We start from the raw sequence: 23,569 nt of genomic DNA, 5'->3' as shown, positions 1-23,569 counted from the left end.
ATTTCTTTATTTATTTTTCAACATTAAAATAAGAGAATTTAACGTCAATGCCTACGAAGTAAATATGGATTTTATAAGGGGTCCAAATGCCAAAGCCAGAATTATGGAATCATTTTTTTTTGTTTCTTTTTTAACGCGCTTTTTTTTAGCGGTCTTTAATTCATCGCTGAATATATATCCCCCACAAAAGAATTTGTATCCACAATTTTTTACTTATTTCCATTTTCATTGATTCAAATCCAGGAGAAGAGCGGCACATTTCACGTGTCGTGTCCCCACAAAAACTCCATAAAAGGTTTTGGCGTGTTAGAGAAATAACATATAAACGGTTACAAGAGACTTTCATTAATACCACAGCGCGCTCATTTTCATAAAAGCGTATTTTCTTTCCCCCTTTCTTTTTGTTTTTCTTATAAAAATACTGACCTTACTTTCCATTGACTCAGTTTTGCACTTAAAGTTAATCGCCGGACTCTTTGTTTTTTCTGTTTTTGGTTTTTGTTTGCTTGTGTTGGTAGACTTCAATAAATACAAACACACCCAGATGGGAAGATCTGCAAACATATTTTCAAAATGTGCTTTCTTTTTTGATTTGCTTTTTCTCATGCCAATATAAAAGTCCTACACTACTTACATTTCTTTAATACGTCAAAATTCGGTTATTTTTTACATTGTGTAATAAACAATACATGCTAAAATTTCTGCTTCACGGCTTCAATTTAAAAGATCGGGAAAATTATAGCGTTCTCAACAGGTAGCAAGCAGGACGTTGATTTTCTAACGGGGATGGCATTTCCGTAAGGAGATTACGAAGTAGTGGCGAAAATATAGATGGGGGGGAGCTGGAAAACGTACATCAGTGCGGCGTCCCTCGTTGAAAAAGGTTTGGCCTTTGCTCACGCTTTTTCCCACCTCTGTTTATGTCCAAGTAAAAAAAGGGAAAACAAACAAATGAACATGAAAATTCGTACTTTTTGCTCCGATCTGTAGGCTGTAGTCGTTCATTGCCATGGTGAGGGGAAAAATCTAATCCTCCTCTTCTTCTTCTTCTTCTTGCTGTTCTTCTTCTCCACCAAAATAGGATATGAGGATGAAAAAGAGGGCAGTCTGGGGCGTTATTCTCTGGTTAGTTATCTCTTTGACTCCTGCACTTTGTGGAGACATCGTTCATGATGATGATGATGCCCCCAAGAAGCCCGGCTGTGATAACAAGTTTGTTCTGGTTGGTCTCTCTCTCTCTCTCTCCCCCTCTCCCTCTCATTTTGTCTCTCCGGGATTTCATGAAATGGATGTTTTCCTGTTCTTCCTACTCTTTTTGACATTGTTTCTAGGATCAGCGAAGCCGAAAATTTAGAAAATTTAGTGGTAATTCTGATTTTATTTGGTTCCTTAACGACCGTCCGTCCTCTCTCTCTCTCTCTCCTTCTCGCCCTGGAATTCATGAAGTGCGCCTCTTTTTATTCTTCATATGGTTATTGCTGTTATCAGGTGTATTTTGTTGGAGATCTATCAGAAGGGAAAATGTAGGGGATTTGATAGTACTTTTACTTCTGGCTCTATTTGCTTCCTATTTTTGCGTTCCATAAGAGTCTTGCTCTTTTATCCATTTTAAGGTAGATTTTAGTAGAGGCGGCCATGTTATGACATGTCTGACTGGGATTTGTTGGTTCTTTCACTGGAAAATTGTGATTTTTCTTCTATTTGAGAAAGCTGTGTGCAGTCACGTTGGTTTGGTCCATTCTGCTCCGATTCTGTAATTTTTTGGTATATCAGTAGATCAAGACTTTCCTTTTCCTACGCCTAGGCTTTTGGTATATATTTCTTTCTTAACTTTGTCTGCTTTGTCTTATATTTTCTTTGGCCTTACGGTGCCACCTGCTTTTCTTGCAAAAAGGAAGTAGCCTGCTTGACACAGAGTGAAAAATTATCTTCACTGTGCAAAAGCACCTTCCTTCTTTTCGCAGAGGAGAAAAAAATTATTTGAAATGGAAAAAAATTGCAGCGGATACTGAATGTGTTGGTGACACCCTCACTATGGTTCAGTTTCCACACCTATACGGGATCTTTCCCTTCTATAATCGTTTTTTTCCATAATTATACTTTCAGTTGGCAAATATCCACAAACCAATATGTTTTTGTTAGTTGTAGCCTTGCAAGGAGTAACAGCGTAGCCTGTACGGCTATGGCCCTGGGGATGTGGTGACGGAATGTATCTCTTCAAATCCCGAATAGACTTCATAACAAATCCCGGGTAGATTTTATAAAATATATTTATCCTTTACATATTACAGTTCTAGTAATACTTGTTCGACCTGATGGCTGAACAGTCAGACGTCTCTGTGCACTTTCGTCGGGTATACTTTGTTTACAAACTTATTTATATCTTGGCCTACATATTTAGTACTCAGCACTATGGCATCTAAAGACTAGAAATCGGAAATTTATTAGAAAATACAAAAGAAAAAGATACACAAAACCGGTGTTTCTTAATCTGTAAAGACACTTTACTTTGTCTTTGGGATGTTCTTGGTAGTATGACATAGTCCAAGGGCCTCATGTTGACAGCAGTTGTATTGATGATTGACATGATTTTGGTAAGTCTTTTAAGACAGTCAGCTTTCTGTGATCTTAATTTCATCTTTGCTTCTCTAAAATTGGATATACTATGATGGTATACTAGTGTTCCTTCTTAGTTTAGTTGTCATTTACATGGGTTGCTCATATTTTTAATCTTCTGCAATTTGGGGTTCTCAAGTAGTATATATGGCATGTACAGTAGTTTTAGGAGTTAGGAAATGATCATAGTTACCTTCCATGCCTTCTTATTTTATCCTGGATGTGGTGAAAAAGAAAAAAAGTGCGCTATTAGAGATGTACAACATATGCATGCTTTGTGCTTTATGAATAATCAATAAACCGTCAATCTGCCATGCTTCTGCTTGGTTTATGTTGTCCCTTCTACTTCAATTTCCTTTTGTGTCATGGGACGATTTCTTCCATATGAATCTACAGATTATTTTGTTTATAATCTGAGAGAGCTGATGGTTAAATATCTTATATTGTGTTTAATTTCCCACCTTTTGAAAAATTCAGTAATCTTAAATTGGATTCTATAAAAACTTTTTAAACGCAAATCTGAAATGCTGTCAAGTTGTGAAGCTTGTCCTTAAAAGCTTGTTCGCTGGGTCACACATCTAAGAATGTGATGGTTTAGCAACTCGATGCAGTTTTTGATTGCATTGGTGTGGCTTGTTCTTGTGCTTCTACATTTATTTGACAATGGAAGTGCACAGTTATAATTGCTACATGCTATGGAAACATGTAAATGATCTCGCTGAGTTAGTTATGATGCCTAGTTTCATGTTTTTTCTGTGCTGTTTCACTTAGTTATTCATATCTCTATTTCATGTGGTTTATTAGGTGAAAATTCAAACCTGGGTGGATGATGAAAATGAGAATGAGTTTGTTGGTGTTGGAGCAAGATTTGGTGTCACCCTTGAAGCAAAAGAAAAACATGCAAACCGAACACATCTTTCTTTACTTGATCCTTCCGATGGTTGTGCCCCACCTACAAATAAGGTCCTTGACATTTCTTGCCTTAATCTATTTGCTTTCTTATGTTTTCACCTAGATTTATATCTTCTTCACATATGTGGATCTTAATAAGTGGATAGGCACTGGCACATCTATTTACAGGTTACAGGTGATGTGGTCTTGGTTGATCGAGGTAATTGCACTTTCACAGCCAAAGCAAACATTGCAGAGGATGCTGGTGCAATGGCACTTCTTGTTACCAATAATCGTGAAGGTACTTTCCTTGACAGTATCATTTATTTCATAGTTTCTATCTTAAAAGAAAAAACTAGTGCTTACCCAATCAGCAATTTAATTGACAAACCATTGCTTTATATTTTTTATTGTATAACAAAGTCAAGTTTCTTCCTTATAGATGACTATCATTGTTTTCCTTTCAATCGACCAAGTTCCCAGCACTTGATGAATATGGTTCAAAATATTTTATTTTTAAGAGTGAAAAAACATCAGTACGGAGGGTTTAAAAAAAAATTAATAATGATTTGAGTTGTCACCCTTCCACGATACCCTTTGGAGATTCTCTTTTACATTATGGGAGGATATTGGTCTTTTGGTGCATGTTGGAATGAAATGCATGTGCACGGTGCATATTTAGGCAATACCTAGGGTTTCTAATTAATTCTACCTAAAGATATAGTTGGTTTGGAACTTTGGACCATGAACTTGGATAAATCAGGTGGCAACTATGATCTCAAATTAAACAACTGCTGGTGTTTTGTGGAATGCAATCAAATACGTAGGCTTGCTTTTGCAACTAATGAACTTAAGTGTTAATTTTCATGTGATGGAAAATGTCTCAACTGTGAATAGAAATGATACCAAACATGTCTGACATAAGTGTAGACTGGTCCATAATACTTCAGCCCTTTTAAACTTTCCTTCATCTATTTTACTGTCTTTTTTCCCTTATTCTTTTTTCTATTCTACTTGTTAATTACATTGAGGAGGCTAATTTTCTCTGGCCTTAGATTAGTTAGTTTTAAAAACAAATCTTTGGCCTTATGCTCTTCGTATTCTGTTTCTTTTTCTCGCATTATTAGTCTTCAGAAGTAATCAAGCATCATTTCACCACTTCAGTGAATTGTGTGGTTGTAAGTGAAACATTATTTCTGCTAAGCATTTAGTTCTTTTTCCTTTTTCTCAGGCCTAGAATATCTTTCCAAAATTTGCTACTAGTTATACATCAATTTAGATCATTGAGTCAGTACCTTTCATAGCTTTGGTTTGATTATAGTTGTACCTGACTTCAGCTGTTTATGCCAGAACTGTTCAAGATGGTCTGTGAGAGGAATGAAACAAATCTAGATATAAAGATACCTGCTGTTATGCTGCCAAAAAGTGCAGGGAAGAGTTTAGAACAGAGTATTAGAAGTGGCAAAACTGGTACTTTCTATCTTCTCAAAGAAGGATTTCAGGTGGCATTACTGATATTGGAAGTTGTTCTCTGATGGTTTTAACTCGTTTATGTGCTGTTATTTATTGTTATTTCTTTTTATAGGTATTGTATGATATGATGTATTGTGTTGGATCTTTGCTTAGTTAGCTTCTTTCATGTGTTGTTAAAGCAGAAAAGCTTATCAATCTTGCTTCCATTTTAAGAGGCATAATTAGCTTTTTAATATAGTCAAAGTGGTTACCCTGGGGAATTTCTATTTAAGCTTGTGGTAGTTTAACTTGACTAAACAAAACAGCACAGCTGGATAGTAAAATGGGCCTGCACAATCTATGGGTTCAGCCGAGTGCGGCAAAGGCTAACACCCAGCTTGCAGTTTAGAAATAGATGAAAAAATTGACTATCTTGCATTCATTTTGTTTAAGCATGAAGGACCAGCTTTTTAATGTGATTGAAGTTGTGATACGGGGAATTTCTGTTTAAGCCTGTTGGTAGGTACATTTTGTCTGCTTAAACAGATTGATGACACATTCATATGATTTTCATGGAGGGTAACACCCTTGGTATTTAAAAAAGAAAAAAGCAAAAAAAGGTGACTTGTCTTTCTTAAGAAAGTTTTGTATTGTCAGCATACAATAGTTTGGTCATACCAATCATGAGAGCACATTGTAATAGTTTGTGATGTAGGCGTGTCACACCACTGTTTTGTGTTTCTTTTGATGGCTTTGGCAAACCTTTTGGTGTGTTTGTGTTGTTGAGTGTTATTAACTTATTATTGATCTAAGTCTGATGGATTCAGTGAAACAATTACTGCACTTGAGTCAAAGCGATTCTGGTGTAGGTCTGGCAATCGTCAATTTGATTTTTTTTTTCTATTGAACCATTGGATGGGATCAATATCTTGTTAATAGTTAATTTTGTCATTTGTGGTCAATATATATATATATATATATATATATATATATATATATTATATACACACATATTATATCTCATCGCCTTTGTGGACTTTTGCTTCTTTATCACTATATTACTGGGAAACGAGAGTCTAACCTAGTTTAGGGATTGGCAAAGTCGGTGGATCAGGATCAAAGATCACTGCCTTCTGGTGTCGAGCCCACTCGGATTGCTTATCAAGAGAAAAGGAAATCACTCCTCCTAGAGAGGTGATCGGCAATGCAGACTTCCTTGGTAGATCCTTGGTAAAGTCATTGCAGACCACCAAGAAGGCATTCGCAACTTGGAAGGATGTGTTAGCGAACTCTTAAAGCAAAGCAAGCTTTGCGAGTTCTTTGTGCAATCACTCACAAAACTCACTTACTTTGTGAGCACTCGCTTTTCGATGGCATGATATATATGCATATATATATATGTGTGTGTGTGAATGGGCATGAGCGTATATATATATATATATATATATATATATACATATATGTATATACAGTATCTGCACGCCGTACCAGTTTGACATAGTTGTTGATCTTATGGATGCTAGACATAGTCCAAGGTGAATAAACTTTTGATTTCGTAATATTTGTTTGGTACTTTCTTGATTAATAATTCCTATGTTTTGGTGTTCTGTTGTTACACAAACTTCTTCTTCTCGACGTATCTTGACTAAGTGGGGATTTATGCTCCAGAATCCTGTTCTATATAAATCTTTTGGATTTAATAATGTTAGTTGGTGACTATCATAGTTCTCTAAATTTCTATTTATGTCTATTAGTTCTTCCAAAGTTCTTGAATTTTGACTTAGATTTCTAACCATCCTACTTAAGAAATGATAATCTATTTGTCTTATCACTCTTATCCTATGTCACATAGGTACCAGTACAGGTTTGGGTACACGTATAGGGAAGCGGGTATGGGTACGGCGATTTTAAAAAATTTTGGTATGACGGTATAGTGAAAAATTATATATAACTATATATTTTTATAAAAATAAAAACAAAATTCATAGACAATGTTTAATAGTTCCATTCATAGTTCCTACATATAATCTCACTAAAAAACATAAATAGATGGAGATCATCATCATAGTTCTTCCTCCTCTTCCATGTCCACCTCCGCAATGTCCATGGATACTAGTGCAGGTAAGACAGATTTTAAAGAAACGAACATGTTAGAATGGCAGATTATGAAGAATGGGAGCAGCAGCAGATGATTATGCAGAAGATTTGAAGAACCGGTGCAGGTAAGACTGATTTTGAAGAACGACTCTAGGGCAGATTTTGAAAACACGTCAGAACTAGGAAACATTGACCATAAATCTAATACCAAATGAAATGCAACAAAAAAGGAGAAACTACATACAAAAACAAGCATTAGATGAAAAAGAAGGGGAAAAGAGCATAAGGGGGAAAAATTGCAGAAACCCTAAAGATTGCCGCCGGCGATGCTAAAGATTGCCGTCAGCGATGCTAAAGACATCTGGCTGCCAAAGATCTCCACTGCTGACCATGGCTTGCTGTAGATCTGTGGACATGAGGAAGAACATGGAAGAATGCTGAAGAGGAAAAAACATAAGAGGAAACGTCGGGTAAGTTCAAAGAATTTAATACAGTTTGGATTTATTCCGACCTGGAACTGATCCAAACCGTACCACCATGTACGACCGTACTCGTTTTCGCGTACCGGCATACCGGTACGGGTACGCGGGTCTCCCCCACATACCACTGTGACATAGGTCTTATCTCATTGCCACTACTCAAGGTTCTACTTGAACCGATAAAGAACCTTCTAGTATTCATCCTTCTTGGCAAATTTCTTACTTTTCGTGTTTTTCTTTATTTCTCCATTTTCTATTTTAAGGCTACTTAGCTTTTGTGTTCATTCACCTATAACGTCTACCTTTTGGGGTGCTGACTGTTTACCTAATGCTTGTTCTAATAAGGTAAGTTTTTTACCTATTTTGGTTATCATTATGATAATCATGTTTAATTTCCTAATTGTTATTTTATTAGAGGTACTTTCAGGTTCATACATGCTAAGTCCTTTTGCATCTTTATACTAGTTTTTATTTTCTTCTAAAGCCTCTATATAAATTGTTTCTTTGTGATGCATCGTAGAACTATGGTCTTAATTTTTTGTACATAACCCTAAAAAAGAAAATTTACTAGCATAAAATGAAGTAAAGACGAAAAGACAATACGGTTGAAAGAAGGCTTACAATGCTTCAGCGAGAGAGAGAGAGAGAGAGAGAGAGAGAGCAAAAAGAAAGGCTTGCTTGACAATTGAGATGAAATGCCTAAACCTTATAAAAGTGATGTCAAAACTAATACTTGACTAAGACTTTTATCGCGTTTGGACTCCAAACTAGTTTACAATTTAGAAAAGGAATATGATTTCTTTCCGAGATGATAAAAAGAAAAAGTTGTTACGATTACAAAAGACAAAAGAAAATTGATTCCTTGAAAAAACAAAAGTAAAATTATTACAAGGCGACAAATGTAAGGAAATCCGAGGTTGGACAGATGCCGTATGCTGGATTGAAGATGCAATTATATAGGTCATGTCAAGCTTTTGCTTCCATTATCTACAGTATTGCTACAGTAGTGAGTGCGGGTTAATAGCATAGTCCTGAAAGAAAAGAAGAAAGAACAAGTAAATATACAAGATCTACTGAAAACAATGGCGAAAAGCTTCGTTCTTAAGAAACCTGGCCTAGGATTTTGCTTGACCAGATATCAAGAAGAACATTGTGGATTGAATTCTTTTTGTGAGTGTGAAAAAGGATTCTCCATAATACAGGCCAGTTTAAATTTAAAAATATGGAAAAATCAAGAAATACAAGGTATAAACCTTTCTCCCCAAACACTAATGGGCCAAGGGTTCCTAAAAAGGCTCATAGTGACAAAAGAGGAATAGGTCAGTAAGCTAGCTTTTAACTAGAGGCTAGCCGCTAGCCCATATAGTTAGAGAACTATTTGAACAAAGATAGATAGAAGCCCAAGGATTTGTTAACTTAGAAATAGGAGCAATCCCTCCCTCTTATGCATTTCCATGTGAAGCCAAGCAGGAGATACTAATAAAGATTTTTGATAGAGCCATCCCAGTACAAACAAAAATCTTTGAAGAGATTCTTGAAGGAGTTTTCACAAAAACAGATATACATGTAGAACTGAGGAGATGAAGATCTTTCGCAAATGAACAAAGGCCATGTTGGAACCGCTCTTTTCTCTTGTGTCAGAAGACAGAAACTTAAGAATTTTCCTAACAGGCAGAGCCAAGGTGTGCTACTAGTATCTGCATACCATCCCAAGGAAACATACGGATAAATTCAGGGCTCTGTGAGCATTTTTACCAAGTCTCAGCCCATTGGAATGCAATACAGTTTGGAGACATGTAGAGCAACAGGACAATCCTTGTGTTTGCATAGGAGAGGAGGGAGACAACTATGATAAGTAATATGATGTTGATTCAGTTGGAGAAGCAAATATCAACAACGCCATGGAGTAACCAGTAAAGCCAAGGGTGAAGCTAATGAATCCCTAAATCTGTAGCCTAACATTTGTCAATTCTTGAAAAAATTGACCATTTTAAGTTCCGGTGAAACTTCCCATGGGTAATGTATTCTCTATCTAAAAATCGAGTATCATCTGTTTGAGAAGGTGCATGATAAACTTCTCCTTGGTAAGATCCGCCAAAAAAAAATATGGATTTACATTGTAGATCAATGTTGTAAAAAGCATATCGTAAGCCGTATCGGTCTGGCTTTAAGATACGCTGTATCGTAAAATATCGTAACCGTATCGTTTTTTTTTTTAAAATCAGAAAAGATATAAAAAATTCTCAAAAAAAAATAAAATAAAAATCAATAAAAATTACCATATCATAACCGTATCGTAAATGTATGATATGGGGGGTGTATCGTATCGTATTTTATGTTCGATACGATACGTACACTGTTGTAGATTATCTTACCGAAATCTACCTTGGAAAAACTCTTCAGGTAAAATATGGGTTCTACGTTTGTAAATTTCTCGGTTCAAAAATTTACCCTGCGAAACCCCACAAGCTAAAACATGGGTTATTTCCTAAGGCGTGACTCATTTGAGGAGCCTCTAGAAGTTTGTTGTATGTTGCTAACAAATTTTGTAAAAATAAAGCAACACGTGTCAAAGGAAGCAATAGCAAAAGATGAAGGAATCTACTTTTGAAAAGCGAAAGCCGGCATTAACCTGCATGCACCACTGTGTAGCATTACTGTAGATAATGAAGGCAAATGATTGACATGACCTATACGACTGCATCTTCAGTTCAACACACGACACTTGTCCAACCTTGGATTCCATTACATTTGTCGCATTGTAATAATTTTACTTTTACTTTTTCAGGGAACCGATACCCTTTTATCTTTTGTAATTATAACAACTTTTTCTTTTTATCATGTCGCAAAGGAATCATATTTTTTTCTAAACTGTAAACTAGTTTGGATTCTGAAGGCTATAAAAACCTTAGTCCAACACTAGTTTTAGACATCAGTTTTATAAGGTTTGGGCATTTCACCTCAGTTGCCAAAGCAAGCCTTTTTTTCCACTCTCTCTCTTTCTCTCTCTGCCCCTTTCTTTCTCAAGCTGAAGCATTGTAAGTGAATTGGCGCTTTTTTCCAGACCTTTTTTCCATAGTTGGTATAAGAATATTTAATAGCTGGTCACTTGCCTTATTTCTAGAGAGAAGTTAGGATCTATATCTTGTATTCTTTTCCTCGATTGTTCCAAATATCATATTATGTTGTTCAATCCATTGCCACAAATATCGCGTTTTGGTTGAAAAAAAAGCAATAAATATGTTAAATATAACTCAGCTATATAAAATGTCCATAAAACACATCTTTTTGAAAAGACGCCAGAAAATAAAAAACGCGAAAAGGATGCGTTTTTTTCTTGTCTTTTTTGCTATTTTCTACTAGATGTTAGGATTTTTGTTTAGTGTTCAGCCAAACTGTCAGTTTCTATCTTTTAAATGTATTAAATAAGAGAGAGATGGTTAACCAGAAAATTAAGCATGATAAAGAAGAAAGAGAGCTGAAAGGTGCATGTAGTAATGATGGAGATTAATTATGTAATGAAGAGGAGAGAGAGATGGTTTACAAAAAATTAGATGCAATAAAGAAGAGAGAGAGAGAGAGAGAGAGCCCAGCTGCTCCGATGAAACCCTAACCCATAGCATTAACTCTTTTTCATTAGCCTTTATATCATGTGGCTGAGTAAATTGGGTCTACCATGGGGACCAACCAAATTTATTATTTCGTAAATCCTACATATGGCTATTATTTACTTTTTAATGTACTATTTTTCACCCACATCCTATCATGTTTATATTTTATCTAATCATTTTTCAATGTCTTATTACTAATTTTTTTATTTATTTTACTTTTACCTATTTTTTTGGATTTTTTAATTTGTTAAAAAATTTCTTGTGATTTTCCTGGGAAATATAATTTGTCGTATTATACCTGAGAAATAACTCGCTGTATGATACTCGTCAATGATATATGGCGATACCTGTAAATGGTATATGTGACAATGGTTCAATTTTCTTATCTCAGATTCATAGATTTCTAGTTCTCTACTCATCTTTTGAAAACCTGCTTAATATATTGGCTAGTCTATTGTCTTCTCCTTTAATGTGTTCAAATTTAATTTTATAGTTTTGGTTTATCAGGGTGTCTTTGAAAGGTACCCATCTTCTCTGGCTAATTCTTTTAGATTTTTTTGTTTTCGTTGAAGTTTACTATAGCATCACAATTCGTTATGACTAAAATTTCATTTTTGTTTAATAGAAATAGTCTAAAACTATTTAGGCCATAAGTCACAACTAAAATTTCTTGATCTATGCTACTAGTTATTCTTTTTCTCTGTATTGGCCATTACTATATCAGTATATCTACATACTATCTCTGTTGCTTTTGCAGCATATTTATCCTGTTTTCATTTTACTACTGTTTCTTTCTTTTTTTTTTTTTTGAAAAATACCGCATCTGCACCTCACACCTGTCTGACCTCGTTGATCTTATGGAAGCTTGACAATAGTAGAGCACAAATTGATAATATTGCTATGGGCACCCATTGAGTCAATCGCATGCTAAATTGTCAAAATTGCAAATCCAAGACCCTAAAAGAACTAGTTGAAACTAGTTACCCTAAGTCGATTGGCCATTCTGAATAAAATGAGTTAAAAGTGGGCGTTGAGGCTTTATTTTCAATTAGCTTGCCTATGCCCTCTAAAAACTAGGACCATTATTTTATGTCCAGTCTGCTTGTCATTCTGCTTCTTAATTGCTGAACTCTTGGATGTTTTTGTACAATTGTATCTTTTGAGAATCTGACACATGATTGTTGTTAATTTCTCTTCTGAATAGCATACCTGTGCTCTTGCTGATCGGTATTTGTTTCAGTGACTGTTCAATTGTACTCTCCTCAACGTCCAATTGTTGATGTTGCTGAAGTGTTTCTGTGGCTAATGGCTGTTGGTACCATATTATGTGCATCATATTGGTCTGCTTGGAGCGCTAGAGAAGCAGCAATGGAGCATGACAAATTATTGAAGGTTTTTTGTTTGCCCATGTTGATAGCTATTATAAATTTTCCTGGTCATCTACTGCACTCTATCTTACTGCTAGTTGGAGTTCAATGATATGGAAAAAAACACCTGCTTTCACTTTTGGGTAATACCTGCCATTTCTGTGCTTGTAGGATTCACCTGACAGCTTACTTGACATGGAAGGCACAGGCTCCAGTGGTGTTGTTGACATTAACACAACGTCAGCAATCCTGTTTGTTGTTATAGCGTCAGGCTTCTTGTTCTTGCTTTACAAATTCATGTCATTCTGGTTTGTGGAGCTTTTGGTGGTTCTGTTTTGCATTGGCGGGGTTGAGGTGTGAGGTTTTTTTCTCTCTTTCTTGCTTTTTATTGCAAACCATATTAATGCTCATAAATAATGATCCTTGAGAAAACAACTCTCTCATATAGACTATTTGATGCAAGTTGCATGAAACTAGAAGTATTATTATGTGAAGTCATTTTGGAATCTCTCAGCAAACTCTGGTAGTATTGAAGAAAAAATCCATTTTTTTGTAAAAAATATTAATTGAAGTGATAACAGTGCCTGTTACTTAGAACTCATGCTTGTTAGTTGATTTTGGACATACTGTTATTAGCATGTTGCTTCCTTTTCTGCATTTAATGGTGCTAATGTCATAGAAACTTACATCAATTGCAAGTTTTTGAGTCTTGTAAATCAGGCAGCAGATTAGGAAATAGAAAATGGTAGCTGGTGGCGGAGGTGGAACAGAAAATTTATGTAGATGGAGCAAGCCATTTATATGGCAAGGACTGAAAATATTGTTAGATATAGTGGAGATTATCTACAAAATTAGGCGAGATACACCTTTCTTCTTGACTTCACTGAGTCTAGTTTTCATAAATACAAGTGCATAAAAGAAAACAAATCAAAATACATCAATGGAAAGTCAATATCTGGAAATGCATAGAAATTTTCTGGTGTACAAAAAATGACAATTTCTTAAAAGACAAAGTAAAAATCTACATGAACCTGCAAAAATAGAATTCTTTGTAGGATTAGTAAAAAAATGAATATTTAGTAAAGCATCTTTCAGTGCTAAGTTAAGTGGTCCTTTTGCTTGAGTTTTAGAACTGCTTCTCCTTCCAGTGGAATGAGTTGTTTCCAATTTTTACTGGCTGAGCTCATCTTCAAAGTTCTTTCTCCATATTCAAGTTTGTTTGATTTTTGTAGTTTGTACCATGTTACAGGGCCTTCAAACCTGTCTGGTGGCTTTGTTGGCAAGGTGCATTTCTTTCTGCATCTTTTCTTTCAATAAGAATAGCTTAAGATAAATATGGTAATACTTTGTGTTGTGAGGATCTGGCATTAAGATTCAGTAGCTGTTTTGGTGCTTTCAAACACTGAATATTTTTCTCTTGATGAATACTTTTGAAATTCAGCAGAAGTTAATAATTTAGATATTGCTGTGACTTGGATGTGTTGCATGCAACCTTCAATTTGTTATTTGAATGTTTTTGCTTAATGATGATTTCTCCTAAATTCGTTAAGAGTTGTTTGATGCATGGGCTTGCATGTGAATTTGTAGACTGTCTCAATTGTGTCAGTTAAACTTCGATTTTCATTGTATTTCGAATTTTGGAGAATACTGCAATCTAATTTGGTGCATCCTTTTCTTTGGCATCCTGTAACTTCTTATGCTGTTACTTGTTCATTCGGTTCTTATGATAGTCACCGATATCTCTATCATTTGAAGATATTCTTATATTGTCGTTATTTCGATATCACAAAAAATGAAAATATGGTAATATTATTGCAGTATTTTCCCGAGGCATTACAAAAGTTGTTTTTATAATTTTTAAGCATGTGATTTATTTCTTTTTCTTCTTCCGTAATTTCAAGAAGTTTTCTATTTATTTTTTATATTTCTGAAAGAAACTGAAAAACCTGATATTGCCTAATTTTATCTTGGCATTGAGTTTTAAAGCTACCAAAACCTTCTCAATGTTACCTAAGAAAAACCATCAAGGAATTTTTGTTTGGGAAGAACCTTGGGAAGAACGAACTTGGTGGCTGTGGTTCTTGTTGTCAATTATTCACTTCAAATTCACTTTATCATTTGTTGTCCTGTAGGTGATAGGATGCCTGTTCAACTTACGTAAATCTAATATTTCTATCAGATGGTTTACAAATATTTTGTTGCACGTAATCAAAGTGTATTCTCTTTTTCTTTTTGGTGCTTTGTGTTTGTAAGAAAATCTCTGTTCACATGATTTCAGGTGGTTTAAGCGTGCTGGAGAATCCTACATAAAAGTGCCTTTCTTTGGAGCAGTTTCATACCTTACATTAGCCATTTCTCCATTTTGCATAGCCTTTGCCGTAGTTTGGGCAGTATACCGGCGTATCTCTTTTGCATGGATTGGACAAGATATACTTGTAAGGAGCCTTACATATGTAGTTATATTGTGATTGGAAATGAAGGACTGAGCTCTCATGTTACTTGTAGCAAATTTAACCACCAAATGGCAGCTTTATGGCAGTAAAATTTGAATATCTTTTTATTACATCCACTTCAATAAAGTGGGCTTCACACATAATCTCTCTCTCTCTCTCTCTCTATATATATATATATATATATAAAAGCTTGTGAGATTGAATTTGGCTCTTCCTTTCTTTTCAGGGTATTGCATTGATCATTACAGTTCTTCAGATTGTGCGCCTACCTAATGTGAAGGTGATACTTTAAGAATAATGTTTCAGCTTTCTCTTTTTTCAAACTCTAGTTACGTGTTATGCATTCAAATCAGTAGATCTCTAATTTCTTTTTGAAATATTTTAGGCTTCAATTCCTTAATCGTCAATTAGATGTTGGCATTGCTTCCTAGATGAATATCCCAACGGGACATGTTTTAGAAAAAGGGCAACTAAGAAATGAAGAGCAACAAAAGTTCTTGACTTGATAATAATAGGTCAGCGGGGTCAGCGGGTTGTCATGTCAAATTTTAAGTACTTTTATGGCATCGAGAAAGCACTAATTAGATAGAGTGTTACATGCCCTCTAGCTTGATTTTATCTTGCATGTTCATGGTAGTTCAGGGAAATATTGTCATCAAGTTTTTAAGGAGTCAATGTTAGGATCATGTTCAACTTTCTTTCCTGTTCTAATTGGGGCAAATGGGTCAGCTCTACAAATGTGTAACCATTTTTTCTGAAGACTGGTGAAGTTGTTATAAAAGCTTCATGTTTTGGGATTCATTTTAGTACGAATTGTAGATACTAGTAAAGTCACAGTACCTCTCTCTCTCTCTCTCTCTCTCTCTCTCTTGCTCTCTCTCTTTTCCCAACGAGTCCTTTTATGTGTCTATCTGACATTGGGATGGTACCATCTGCAGTAGTCCTATGTCACATGCGTGCTCAAATTGGCTGCTTTGCCTGGAGTAGAATGCAGATTAGATGCCAGTACATGGCAGGCAGCAGTTAATAATTGATTATTCTAATTTAAATGGATATATTATTTTCTATTTGTACACATAAGCCTTCTTTTGTGTTTGTATATGTGTGTGCATATCTCTCTCTACATATATAGGAAGCATGTTTCCTAACTCCAGCCTGTGCGTGAGAGGCCGGATTCGGCTGGCTCGAGAAATCCAGGTTATATATATATATATATATACACACCCCCCCCCCCCCCCACACACACACACACACACACACACACACTCTCTGCACCCAGGCTCATTCTTTAAAAGTGGCTCATCACATCTACATTTTTGCACCTTCACTCTGCACTGACACTTGCACAACTCACTTAACTTGAATAAGATAACCATGTATTTAGGAAAACAAGGATTAAATTTTATGGTGTTCTGTACAATCTAGTTAGTTACTGTGTTGAGTTTGATGTTATGGGAAACTCTTTACACGCAGAATGTGTCTTTGATTCTTACCATTTTTAGACAATATTTTGCTCTAATGTTTTCTTATGCATGTTTATATTGCTCATTTTTTCTGTTTTTAGACATGCTAGTGTTCCCTCCACAGATTTTCCTTGCTGATGTCCTTATATTCTACATTTCAATGTGAGAATTAGGTAGCAACGGTGCTCCTCGGTTGTGCCTTTCTATATGACATCTTTTGGGTATATCTTTCTCCAAGGTGGTTTAATGACAGTGTGATGATTGTGGTAAGCATTCAATAAAACTCCGACTATTTTTCTGAAAATTGTAAAGCGTGTTAGAATGCCAAATGACAGGTTACTTGGTCATTGTAGGTAGCTCGGGGTGACAAAAGTGGAGAAGATGGAGTCCCAATGCTGTTGAAAATCCCACGTATATTTGACCCATGGGGTGGTTACAGCATCATTGGTTTTGGTGACATTCTTCTACCTGGATTACTTATAGGCTTTTCACTAAGGTACAATTTTGGACTCCTAACACTGTCTTCCTTTATACTTCTGTTCATGCAGAGCAGAGCTACCTTTAGTGCATCAGATTAGACCTCTCTTTCTCTCTCTCTCTCTCTCTATATATATATATATATATATATATATTACTTCTGGAAAGTTTTCTATTCTATGTCACATAGGTATGGATACTAGTATTGGTGCATAGTACCTTTAAAAACTTGGATATGGGGACATATCCGTATATATTATATGTATATGCATATATGATCATACATAATAAGATTTTAAGCAAATGAATACATAAATTCATTGTTACATTTACAAAATATGGAACAAAAAAATGCTAAAAGGGATAAAAAATATAAAAAATATAAAATATACCAAAAAAAAAAATGACGCCTGTTGTGACCAAACAAAGCCTTGTACCAGCACCAATGTCATGTTGCGTCAACAAAGGTACTTCCATCTTCTAGAAGTGTCTGTGTTACACAATTTCTATTAAAGGAGGACGATAATTACTTGATTGTTTGAAGAAACTAAGAATCATCATTATTACAAAGATAGTTATAGAAACCCAACCTATATATTTAAGATTGGTTTTCTGTATATTGATGTGTATGTTTCTATCACATTTTGCCTCGAAGGTGACGTCATCCTTATCTTTTATCTGAATATCTCTGTATTTTTTACTGACTTCTGATAGTTATTCGAGAGGAATCATATGGAAGTTGACCAATTAGTACAGAAAGGTTATTCTAATTTTTTAAAATTCTAGGGCATTCAAAAGCAGGGATCAACTTAAGAAGATTAGGTCGGCGCAAAATCTGGTGTAACTTGTCTCCATATCTTTGCCACCTCAATGCCATGCTTGACATGTTAGCTGGTGCTTGTGTATTTTCAAAAATTAATTTAAAAAGTGGGTACCAACAGATTTGAATTCGAGAGGGGGATGAGTGGATGACGTCCATAAATGTCGTGACCCAAGTGTTGCATCATGGTTTTAGGACTTTAGGTGAGCTCATAGTTGTTTATTTTGATGACATTCTCATTTATAGTCAGTCTATGTCCAACCACATCAGTCAATTTCAGCAAGTTTTAGAAACTTTGAGGAAGGAAAACCTATTTGCAAATGTTAAAAAGTGTAAATTTCTTACTGATAGTTTAACTTTCTTAGGTTTTATTTGGAAACGGGTCAAAGCGGATCCTTCAAAAGTACAAACAATTGTCGATTGGCCTACTCCTTAAGACTCCGAGAGAAATCTGTAGTTTCCATGGATTGACTTCTTTCTATCGACAATTCATACAAAGTTTTAATGCAATTATGACACCCATCATAGAGTGCCTTAAGAGTGCTAGCTTCATGTGGATCCCTGCGACTGAGAAGACATTCCAACTTATCAAAGAGAAGATGACCCCTATCGTTGTGTTAGCATTGCTGGATTTACAAAAGTTTTTGCAGTTGATAATGACTCTTCACATGTTGATATTGGTGCTGCCTTGAGCCAGAAAAGAAAACTTGTCACATTTTACAGTGAAAAGCTGACTCAAGCTAAGCACCGCTGCTCTACCTATGATATAAATTTCTATGCTTTAGTATAGGCCTTGTGCTATTGGCGTCATTATTTGATTCCTAAAGAGTTTGTATTATACACAGATCACAAAACATTAAAGTTTTTAATTAGTTAAAAGAAGCTTAGCGCTCAACATGCAAAATGGGTCAGTTTTCTTTAAGAGTATACTTTTTCTATTAAGCATCAATATGAGACTGTTAACAAACTTGCCGCTGCTCTTAGCAAGGAAAATAGTCTCCTTATGCCCATGTCAATCAATGTCATTGGATTCGAAGGATGTAAGGAGCTATATGCAAATGACTCTAACTTTTAGAAAACCTGGGAGGAGTGTATTGTCAAACCAAATACTTCAAACACTTTTTTCTCCACTCATAGTGGTTTTCTTTTTACGGTAACAGATTGTGTATTCCCAATTTCTTCCTTAGGTTACAACTGAATTTTGAACTTCACGGGGGTGGTATGTTGGCCATTCTGGTCGTGATAAGACCCTTGCTTCACTAGAAGAGAATTATTATTGGCCTAAAATGGGAAAAGATGTGGTTAAGTATGTGAATAGCTGTCGAATCTGTCAGATGGCCAAAGGCCAACGTCAAAAGAGTGGGATGTAGACTCCTTTACCCATCCCAGATCGACCTTGGGATCATGTCTCCATGGACTTTATTATGGGCTTCCTAGGATAGTGCATGATGGTAGTTGTAGACCAGTTCTCCAAGACGACAAGTCTTTATTCCATGTAAGTGTAACATTGATGCATCTTTAGTAATGTCGCCCTACTTTCGGGATGTTGCCCATTTCTATAGTCTCCGCATAGTAGCATTTCAGATCGTGACATTCGGTTTATGAGTCATTCCTGGAAATCTTTGTACGCATTGTTCAAAACCAAGTTGCAGTTTGGTAGTGCCTATCACCCTTAAAAACCAATAGTCCATACTTGAGGGAATTTACTTCGTTATTTGGTTGGTGACCATGTCAATACATGGGATTTGGTGCTGCCTCAGGTGGAATTTGCATATAACAGTTCGGTTAACTATTCTATTGGCAAGTCTCGCTTATAGGTTTGCGTGTGGGCGATCTCCTACCCATGTAGTTGATTTAGCTCTTTTGTTATATCCTATCGATGTTGACCTTCAAGCCCTAGATGCTTTTAGCTTACTTGCGTGACATACACCACAAGCCAAATAGAAGTTGCAGGATAGCTATGAGCCTTACAAAGCATATGTTGACAAGGGTAGGATGAATGTTAATTTTAAGGTGGGTCAGCTTGTCTGGGACTATGTGTGTCCAGAGCATTTCCTTGTTGGTACCTATCACAAACTAAGTCCTCGTAAGTATGATTCTTACTGGATCCTCCAATGTTTAGGAAAAAATGCCTATTTTTTAGAGCTTCCGAAGATTGAAACATTTCTCCAATATTCAATGTGGCCAATTTATATCTCACCATGATGCAAATGATTCTTCAGATACTAGGCAGCTAATCGAGATTAGTCATATGCAAGGGGATTCCTGAGGAGCTTTGGGCCCACAATTGCACTAAGGTTACTAACTTTGTTGCACCCCATCCCAATAAGGAGTGGTACCTCTGCATACATACTCAAGGCGAGTCAAGGGGGTCTGCCCTATCACTGTTGATCGCCAGCTAATTCCTGCACACATCTTCCTAAGGAGCCAAAGTTTTCAATCTGGGGAGATTGATGTAGCATGGCTTAGTGGACTGGTGATTCCAGATTTGGATCTATTTAGGATCTTAGGCTAGATTTCATTTCATCTTATTGTGGTGTTATTAATCCCTTTGGCTTTGGACCTATTCTTTTGGAGATTGGAGATCCAATTCGGGTCTAAGGTTTAGCCCTCTTAAAAAGGGCTCTTGTCTTTTATTTTAGACTAGTTGAAGATTAAGAAAAACCCTATTTTCCTATTGCAATTGATTCCTTTTGATTTTCCTGCATTTTCTTGCATTTTCATTCTTCTTTAGTGCCTTTCTGTAGGGATTAGAGCCAACATTTTAATCACCGTGTCACATGTCCATAAGTAACAGCTGCTGCTGCGCTGTTTCCTGCAGATAGTATTAGTTTATGTGCCTCTGGTGCACAAAGCTCAGTGTTCTCTTAGTCACCGTAGTTAGCAGTTTAACTTTCAGTTTGGCCTGAGTTCGTGGTAAACAATTGCTGATAATGGAAAAAGTTGTGCTTGTCTAGCGAAGGGGAATGGAAGTTCTTCCATGTAATGGTGAACTGGCAAGAAACTGTCCAGTCTAAGTTGTGAAATGGTGCAAATTATCTTCGGAATGGTTGTCATTTTTCTGACCATATGCTTCGATAGACAACCATGTGACTGGATGGGGATTTAGTGTAATTGCTCTTATCAGGTGAAAAAAGTACAAGAAACCGAGTGATATTTGTCTGTCAGAGTAAGTTATTGTTTGCGAGTAAGAGTTGAAATGGAGGTGAAGGGAAAGAATTAGGAGAAGGAAGTAGGGATGGAACATGGAGATGGGAGTGGACTTGTCAACATCCATGTTCCTACCTCCCATATATATGCATTCAAATATCTAGCAAAATAAATATGGTGAATAGAAGGCACTAACTTCTTAAAACCCCTTGATTCCTTCTATCCCATGTTTTATGGTTCCCAGATGGAGCCTAAACTTCCATGGCCTCATTCTTAGAAAACTCCAAGGTTAGCTCCGTTCGTAATTTAATAAGTAGTCTGGCTGTTCAATTTTATGGGAAGTGATTCCGAAACCTTCTTAGTTTTTGGATTGCAAGAGGTGTCTTGATACATTCTGGCAGAGGGACATAGTAATGATGATCCCACCAGGCACAACGCAATGGAGTGAAACATAAATAAAAGTTAATCTTCAACATTTTATTAGTATTTTTGAAGTTTTAAACAGCCACATTCCTCTCCAACAATGGTCTTCTCATGCATATCATTATTGGGATCTCCCTCCTTGTTGATGTCTTGAAGCCCTCGTCATTGTGTTCTAGGCTCTGCAGGATTACAATGCTTCATAACTGTTGATAATAATTTTTTTTTTCCTTCACTTTTAGGTTTTAGTCATGCTAATCACCCGATAATTTTTTTTAGTTTGATAGGGCTCTCTTAACTTTATTATCAAATTTGAGCTAATGTACAGGTATGATTGGGCTTCTAAGAAAAGATTACTGTCTGGATATTTTCTATGGTCGCTGATTGCATATGGATTTGGTAAGTGTTTATTTGATTCTATTTGTTTCCTTCGTGGTTACCTACTTAGCAAGAAAGTACGATGAGCCTACAAGTAAGAGCTCATTAGAAAATAAGTAGATGTGAGGTTAATAAAAGAATGGTTTCTGTCTAATTCCTTAACCATTTTGCCAACTTGGCTTATTTTTAAAATATTATGCCTAGCGAGAGAGAGAGAGAGAGAGAGAGAGAGAGAGAGCCGCATAAAAAATGAGTACAATATACTGATCTACTAGGAGACATCTAACTGTGCCCTTCAATTGGTTGCCATCTCTGATTAATTTTACCATGGGCAGGACTTTTTAGTACATACGTTGCTCTATATTTCATGGATGGTGCAGGCCAGCCAGCACTTCTATTCATAGTTCCATTCACACTCGGTAGGTCAAATAGACATCTGTTTTCTCTCTCCTGTCTTTGCTTCATTATTTAAAATCTCTGTGTCTCTCTCTCTATCTCACGCACATACACACAGGTATCGTTTTGACTCTTGGGTGGAAACGAGGTGAATTGCGTAACTTGTGGACAAAAGGAGAACCAGAAAGGATATGCCCGCATATCCAACAACTTAATCAATGAGTACTATATCGAAGAAGCCTGGAGGCATGAAAATGTTGGACAATGTCCAAGTTATGGTCCCCTGCACGGTGAAACTGGCCTTGAGATAACTAGTTAACTTAGCAAGTTCTGTAGAGCTTCAGCAGTATTTACAGTTCGTCATGTATATCAAAACCTAGCAGGTCCTGTGAAATTAGGCAGAGCTGTGTTTTATAGTGTACACATGCTAGGGATCTTCTTGTTACTGCAACATCGTGATGTGAGCTCACCATTGTGGCTGTAAGTTGGTTAATGTTAGATGACTTGTTTTCATTGAACTGCTGGTACCAAATTATGTCAAGGACGGCAAGTACGTGAAGAAGCCTTAAGTTTAACCTGTTTTATATGCAGTAAGAGAGTAACAAGTGACCAGTAGATCTCAATCCTCATGAGTTCTGTAGTTTGTGTTTCGCCTAATGTTCCGACTCCTAGCTGGTGGTGAGGGTCATGAGGCGTTTATTCAACCAACGCATAACTTTTAAAGTTCGTTCTCTGCGAATTCTGTGGCAGACTGCAGCACATGCCATGACTGGAGCTGGAACTGAGCGAACAAGTGGCGTCTTTCTTGCCTCGACTTTGTTCGTTTATGCTGCAAAACCCGCATGATATCCTTTTTTTTCTCTGTCCCCATCCTCGCCTCGTACGCTGTCAGTGCTCTTATCACCACGGTCCGTTCTCTTGTCATTTCAAGTGACATCTTTAATGAGAGTGGTTCTTCTGCACCTTTTCATAATGTTTTTCACCAATTTGTATGACAATTAGATCACCGAGAAGGCCGGACTGTTTATAGGGATGAACCTCAGCTTATAAACATTTGGCAGCTTATTAGAGGGCGTTTGGATGACAATCTCATTTAACTCTAGCTTAGCTTGTGCGAACTTAGTTTTATGAAAATCAATATTTTTAATAAGCTTTGAAATATGTTTGTGATAATTTTTTTTTTGTTTTGTTTTTGAATAACCCGAAGGGTCAGGTATTCACTCTCTTTTGAAATGCCAAATTTTTGTGAAAATTGGATCTGGCTTGTGTTAATATGATATAGCCACTCCGAAAACATTGTAGTCTTATCCTAAGAGAAAGAAAGATTATAATAGAAAAAGATGTACAAAACTTAGGCGGGCGTCAAAGGAGTCAGTAACCCCAATATAGATGTCAGGCAAAAGTCAGCCAAATTTTCCATCTAAATTCCATGCACGAGGGCTTCACCTCTCTTCCTTGTACCTTTCCATCCATGAAATCTCCCCCTCCTCCAATATCCC

At 36.2% G+C, this 23,569-nt stretch overlaps 1 protein-coding gene across 1 annotated transcript; it reads left to right on the top strand.

Annotated features, from left to right (window-relative positions):
- The first annotated feature begins 895 nt into the window (after positions 1–895).
- Positions 896–22,660, top strand: LOC116266209 (signal peptide peptidase-like 4). Its single transcript, XM_031647325.2, has 14 exons — positions 896–1,222; positions 3,421–3,579; positions 3,697–3,808; positions 4,858–4,977; positions 12,387–12,538; positions 12,685–12,867; positions 13,763–13,797; positions 14,792–14,948; positions 15,193–15,246; positions 16,603–16,695; positions 16,783–16,925; positions 21,625–21,695; positions 22,010–22,093; positions 22,189–22,660. The coding sequence occupies exons 1-14, from the start codon at positions 1,085–1,087 to the stop codon at positions 22,290–22,292; spliced, it is 1,605 nt and encodes a 534-aa protein (XP_031503185.1). The 5' UTR covers positions 896–1,084; the 3' UTR covers positions 22,293–22,660.
- Positions 22,661–23,569: the final 909 nt, after the last annotated feature.

This window comes from Nymphaea colorata, chromosome 12 (genome assembly GCF_008831285.2).
Source record: "Nymphaea colorata isolate Beijing-Zhang1983 chromosome 12, ASM883128v2, whole genome shotgun sequence".
Classification (NCBI taxonomy): domain Eukaryota; kingdom Viridiplantae; phylum Streptophyta; class Magnoliopsida; order Nymphaeales; family Nymphaeaceae; genus Nymphaea; species Nymphaea colorata.
The sequence above is the reverse complement of the archived record's forward strand: the minus strand, read 5'-3'. Positions and strand labels throughout refer to the sequence as shown.

Bases quoted from the DNA above. Each gene is read 5' to 3' on its own strand.
- LOC116266209 (XM_031647325.2), top strand. From the start codon at position 1,085: ATGAGGATGAAAAAGAGGGCAGTCTGGGGCGTTATTCTCTGGTTAGTT. The intron at 16,696-16,782 runs GTAAGCATTCAA...TGGTCATTGTAG, and splicing joins ATGACAGTGTGATGATTGTG to GTAGCTCGGGGTGACAAAAG. The intron at 22,094-22,188 runs GTAGGTCAAATA...ACATACACACAG, and splicing joins CATAGTTCCATTCACACTCG to GTATCGTTTTGACTCTTGGG.